This window comes from Amphiura filiformis, chromosome 20 (assembly GCF_039555335.1).
Source record: "Amphiura filiformis chromosome 20, Afil_fr2py, whole genome shotgun sequence".
NCBI classification, from domain to species: domain Eukaryota; kingdom Metazoa; phylum Echinodermata; class Ophiuroidea; order Amphilepidida; family Amphiuridae; genus Amphiura; species Amphiura filiformis.
Window position 1 is genome coordinate 33,658,459 of NC_092647.1, and position 6,274 is coordinate 33,664,732.

Sequence of the window (6,274 nt, forward strand, 5' to 3'; positions counted from 1 at the left end):
GCAGTAGATAACAATGATTGCTATCTTCTGTAGATAGCATTGATTGCCATCTTCAGTGGATAACAATGATTGCTATCTTCTGTAGATAGCACTGATTGCCATCTTCAGTGGATAACAATGATTGCTATCTTCTGTAGATAGCACCGATTGCCATCTTCAGTGGCTAACAATGATTGCTATCTTCTGTAGATAGCACTGATTGCCATCTTCAGTGGATAACAATGATTGGTATCTTCTGTAGATAGCACTGATTGCCATCTTCAGTGGATAACAATAATTGCTATCTTCTGTAGATAGCACTGATTGCGATCTTCAGTGGATAACAATGATTGCTATCTTCTGTAGATAGCACTGATTGCCATCTTCAGTGAATAACAATGATTGGTATCTTCTGTAGATAGCACTGATTGCCATCTTCAGTGGATAACAATGATTGCTATCTTCTGTAGATAGCACTGATTGCCATCTTCAGTGGATAACAATGATTGCTATCTTCTGTAGATATCACTGATAGCCATCTTCAGTGGATAACAATGATTGCTATCTTCCGTATAGATAGAAACGATTGCCATCTTCAATGGATGTTATGATCTCCTGGCTGTAGAGAATAATGCTTCCTATCTCAAGTATAGCAAATAGCAAAAATGCTATCTTCGGTAGATAGCAATGATTGCTGTCTTCAGTAGACAGCAATCATTGCTATAGTCGGTAGATAGCAATAATTGCTATAGTCGGTAGATAGCAATAATTGCTATCTTCAGTAGATAGTAATGATTATATTGTCAGAAGATTGCAATTATTGCTATATACATGTTCATTAAATAGTAATAGTTGCTATCTTTCGTAGATAGTATAATGAGACCTATCTTCAGTACATAGTAACTTAATGATTGCTATCTTCAGTAGATAGCAATGATTACTATCTTCAGTAGATAGTAATAATTAATATCTGCAGTATATACATGATATATCTCTCCCTCCTTCCCCAGCTCCCCCCCCTCTTTCTTCATGGTTTCCTTCCGATTCTGGAACACAGAAATCCATTTCATTTTAAAACAATGGATCTTACGTGGTTATAGAAAATTCATCTCGTTGGTCCAAATTTATAAAATTTGAAAAAAAAAAAACGATACACAAAAACCTTTATTATTATATTTTTGACAAGCTTTATTTACAAAACATCTTGTATATTAATATTGCTGGGTAATTTTCATAAAATGTTTATCTTATGTTTAGGTTTGTACAAAATAAAATGTCAAAATACCGTAATGCTACATATGAAACTCGTGAAATTGTCATGAACACGAACATTGACAGATTTTGCTCTGTAGAATATAGAAAAACACTTCGATGTGATATATTTTTGTTTCAAAAACAATGTTGCATACCACTGTACTCAGACATAAATATAGTATTATCCCATATTGCACTGTATACCATACAAGTATCAAAACTTGCCGACCTTCAATTTGACATACTGAAATATTATTTTGCTTGAATAAAAGTTAAAAACTAAATTCTACGAAGGTATTTTCAAAGTCACACGTCTTTTAATGTACATGTATATTTGTATAATAAAAAAAAAAGTACACACATAAATATTAATCTCAGTGGGAACAAATAAATATATTCTTAAGGAGACGAAAAATAACCCTGTTTCCCGGGCGAACGGACTTTTGATATAAAATTGGACGATTGAGCCCATATTTATTGGTCGAGATATGAGTTTTAAAATATTGGACGAGACGTAGTCGAGTCAAATATTTTAAAACTCATAGCGAGACCAATAAATATTGGGCGTAAAGCATCCAATTTCATCATTATTATGTTTTGGATCCAATATTTTTACACACTTGGATTCAACAAAACATAATAAAGAATTAAGTAGGGTCGGTCGGTCGGGATTTTTTGTTTCTGGGAAACTAAAATGACCTCAAAATATTACCAAAAGCTTAAATATTTTTGTGAAAATATGTGATAATTTTTTGCAAACATATTTTGAAATATTTTCTGAGTCAATCAATACATTTGGCCAAATCACGGCTGATTTAACATGATTTCAGCAATATAAACAAAATCACGAAATACAAAATCTGGGTCGGTCGGGCCCACAAAAACAAGGTTTTTTCGTCGCCTATAACGTTATCTTACAGTGCATCAAAATGGTTGAAGAGATCCACTTTGTGGCCCATATTATAACAATAGCGACAAATTTACCAAAATACTGAGTTTCATTTTTAAATCATAGTATGACGATGTGCATCTTTTAGACCCTCTATAAAATGTAACAGTGCATGGAGATACGCCCAAAGGTACCGAAATTTGATAGAAGTATCTTTTATAAAGTTGCACAAAGATGCGTATAAACGTTGTATAATGTTGCTCAAGATCATGAAGATGTCGCCGGCCTGCAGGCAACTGTGTGCGTTATCTCTTCAATTTTGAGAATAGTTTAGCCAACTTTTAGCAATAATATTGTAAAATAAAGTTTCACCAACTTTGATAAACTTATTGTCTGCATTTTGTGGGTAACTTTTTTGTAAGTTTTAACACAGTTTCCTGTATTATCGGGACTTCCCTCTCTTATTAAATTTAGAATCAAGGACCATCGTAACAGTGGCCTAACAGTGTCAGTTTTCAGGGTGGAGATAAAGATAAAATCCTGGTGGGCATCATTTTGGCCCTGTGTTCCTTGCCAAGTGCGTATGACACGCGTGAACATTTGCAATTTTACATTGTTTCAGCCTTATTCATAGTATATATAGGTCTATTTACCAAGCAAAACAAGGCAATTATTCTGGTTGATTGTTTTCCGGCAGATGCGGGGCAGGTGGAGATGTCCCGGGGAGATGTCCAGCCATGTAAGAGTCATCTGGGGGTACTCTGCACCCCGCACGCCTGATATACGTATAAGTAAACTGAAAGTAAAACTTCCTTGTTTTCATAAGTCTACACACATGTTGCATTATATGGATATGGCCAAGATTTATCAAACATATTGCACTCCTCCTCATCATCGGCACCCTCCTTTATTCTCTCCAAAGTCAAAAGTCTTCGCTGGCTTTCCTCATCAGGCGACGCTGGTAACGTAGATGACAAGGAAAAATAGGTCATTTTCCAACGGCTGACACTGTCTTTATCGGTAACCTGGAATGGTTTTGTTACGTTCGTCAGTTTATCTGACAATCGAATGATGAGTTTCTTCAAGGAATCTCGTCGATAGTAAATCATTGTAACTGTGATTATCACTGGTATAATTAGAAGCCACAACCAGTGGAAAAGTAATGGATCCGTAAAGGCGGAATTTGATGCAAAGTTAGATTGGCTACTAGTGTCTTCTTCGAGCTGTTCAACATTATTTGCCTTTAGAGTTGATGAAGTTAGTGAGTCTGACGTCTTCTCTGTTTGATTTGCATGTGATACCACGGTTGATGACGGAGTATGTGTTGTTGATCTTGTAGTTAATTTGGTTGTAGTTGTTGGTGGGTGAGTATAAGCGAAGAACGCTGAAAAATAACAAAAAATTAAGTAATTAGTATAATTATGCAGTTTTTTAACATTATCTTATACAACCAACCACAATGAAGAAGACGTTAACCATGTTAACGGCAGTCGTATTTAATATATACGTACTTATCTTTGTTAAATACTTCTCATTAAGTAGTTTAACCAAAGTCATGAGCATTTACTTTGCTTTACTTTGCTCATGAATTAAACTTCAACTCGCGTACGCAAGAAAATATACGTTCTTTATTTGACCAGAATTTTGAAGACACAAAAAAGACTACTTAACATCTAGCATGATTAAAAAGTAAACATTAGTTTCAAATGATGCATTAACGTTGGTTTTTAGATTAGGCTAAATCATTTTATCCCCTAGATCAGTGTCTGTGCCACAGACGCACCCCTTCCCCCCACAGTATTGCCTCAATCATCATGGTCATAGAAAACTAGCTTTCATTCTGAATTGAATATTTCGTCTTTTCTTTCTATAGCATGAGGCTACCTATACCTGGACAAAATTTCTTGCAATCGGCTTCATTGGCATACGTCTGCCCTTCTTCGCAGTAGATAGCACATGATTGGCAGAACTGGTCTTCCTTACTACAAAATGTCCTGATATCAAGCATGCAGTCCTTATAACAGTATCCATGAGACCACTGTTCTGGATACAGGACCGAATAAGGTGGTTCTTGTGTTATCGGATACGCATAGCTAAATTTGGCTCCAGAATCTGATGCAAGAAATATTATTCTGTAATGAGATTGAGAAAAACAAAAGAATATTAAGTAACATCATTTAACTCTTTTTTACTAACCTTGTCTCAAAATGATCTAAAACACACTTCATACCTGACGAAACTTCGTCAGCTATCGATATCAGCATCAGGCATAAAAGTATAGGTCCTATGTCTCAAAGCTACCGTGTACGTTTGTTTGACGGTGCATGCGCATTTGTCTCGGAGAAATTGACCAATTGATCCCCCCCCCCCCCCCATTTTTATATCTGTTCAAAATTACCCTCAAAATCGGTAACAATATATTTTTAAATAAGCATTTTGTTGGTATATTTGTGTGATTAACTCTTGACAATTAGTGAAAATATTTCATTAAGTTAAGTTCCGAGCTGAGCTGAGCTGAGCATTTTGATTGAGTTTGAGTCAAATCTAGGGGGGAAAGTGGGGGGGGGGGGAATAAAACCCACATTCCGCTTTGGATTTTAAAATCTTCACAAACTTTAAGGTAGGCCCTACATTATTTTTTTGGCCTTATGCAGGTGTATTAACGAAGTTCTTTTAGCAAGGGGATTTCCCACTGATTATATTAGGAAGTAATGAACGAACAGTATTTGTGCCCAAATCGGAGCGACAAACAAAGTGCGCAACATAGGGAAGTACATAATTTTTACTTTCCGCCTAAAACATGTAAAAAGCAAAGACCCGGGCCGGATCAAAGACATGAAGTATTAATTCATAATTTCAACCGCGGAATCAATCAAGTGATGTCAAATAGGTATTATATATACTATCCATCCCAATTCAACTCAACATTATGTGACAAAATGCACTTGTGATTTATATTTCGTTTTATTTTATCTGTAGGCCTAAGTATTTTTAATTTGATTTTTATTTCAGATATTTCAAAAATCCCGACGGAAAAAGAAATTTTAAAACTTTTGATACAACTTTCTTGAAACAGGATTAGGCGAATATTTAATTGCATGCAATGTTAAATTATCCTGGATAATTTTATGTGCGATTTTTACCCGAAACGCGTATGCATGATGTATAATTTCTACCACTACCAGGAACATTTTGATGATAAGCCTATAATAATTCTTTCAAAATGATATACGTCTAAAAGTCAACTGGTATATTTCTAGGCAATGAGAAAATTGATAGAAAAACATGAACAATTGCATGTTCACCCCAAAACAGGCCTGAAAAAATAAAAAATATTTAAAATGCTTACATAAAACCCCTAAATTTATCTAACATTTTACAAAAAAACAACTGAATTTCTCATGCCTGTGCCAGGCCTGGTTAAAAGTGTAATGCCACCGCGTGTTTCTGTATCATGGTATTACTAATTATTTGTTCAGATTTGCAAGCACGTGAACAGTTCCACACCATATCGTGACCACCAAAAATACTAGAAATTATTTAATTATTATATCATATACTTACAGAAAGAGTAAAACTGTCGACAGTAAAAACATTTTTTCCAGAATATAGGTAGTTATAATATGTATTTGGTCCTTCTCCAACGTATGTGCTTTGTTTGAATGAAGTTATTTAGCTTTCCATAACGCCACTGGGAACTTCCGACAAAACTTATCAATAGAATTTCATAACGCTTATTGAATATCGATAATAAATCCACATTTAGCTAATTGGGAAATCCTTATGAATGGGTGAGTAATAGCACACAATTAGCGTTATTGGCAATTCCAGGTGTGTGACGTAGACTTGTATAAATATATGAAAAAATGTTGAAATCAGTGAATGACCTTTGTAACTTCTTTGTTAACTCTTATTTTACAATCAGATATATCAATGAAGGCTCAATGAAACACATAATCACCATGCATTCCCATCATGCCTCAGTACAATTTCTCTTCAAACCTGGACACGTGCCAATTTAGGCCTATACCATTGATTGATGCATATGCATAATTAATTGACTACTTTGTTGATGTTTCATTGACAAATGAGTCACCAACAAAATGGTTAATGCATAATTAGGCCTATTCAATATCAATTCATACAGGCCCG

At 34.9% G+C, this 6,274-nt stretch overlaps 1 protein-coding gene across 1 annotated transcript; it reads right to left on the reverse strand.

Moving 5' to 3' along the window:
• Positions 1–1,164: 1,164 nt before the first annotated feature.
• Positions 1,165–5,828, reverse strand: LOC140142655 (uncharacterized). Its single transcript, XM_072164654.1, has 3 exons — positions 5,687–5,828; positions 4,013–4,254; positions 1,165–3,506 (listed from the first exon to the last, which is right to left on the reverse strand). The coding sequence occupies exons 1-3, from the start codon at positions 5,716–5,718 to the stop codon at positions 2,950–2,952; spliced, it is 831 nt and encodes a 276-aa protein (XP_072020755.1). The 5' UTR covers positions 5,719–5,828; the 3' UTR covers positions 1,165–2,949.
• Between the last annotated feature and the right edge of the window lie 446 nt (positions 5,829–6,274).

What these genes read in the sequence shown, in the direction of transcription:
- LOC140142655 (XM_072164654.1), bottom strand. Translation starts at nt 5,718, where the DNA reads ATGTTTTTACTGTCGACAGTTTTACTCTTTCT. An exon ending in TCGACAGTTTTACTCTTTCT is followed by an intron (nt 4,255 to 5,686) that starts GTAAGTATATGA and finishes ATCTCATTACAG; the next exon opens with AATAATATTTCTTGCATCAG. An exon ending in TTGCAAGAAATTTTGTCCAG is followed by an intron (nt 3,507 to 4,012) that starts GTATAGGTAGCC and finishes GTTATTTTTCAG; the next exon opens with CGTTCTTCGCTTATACTCAC.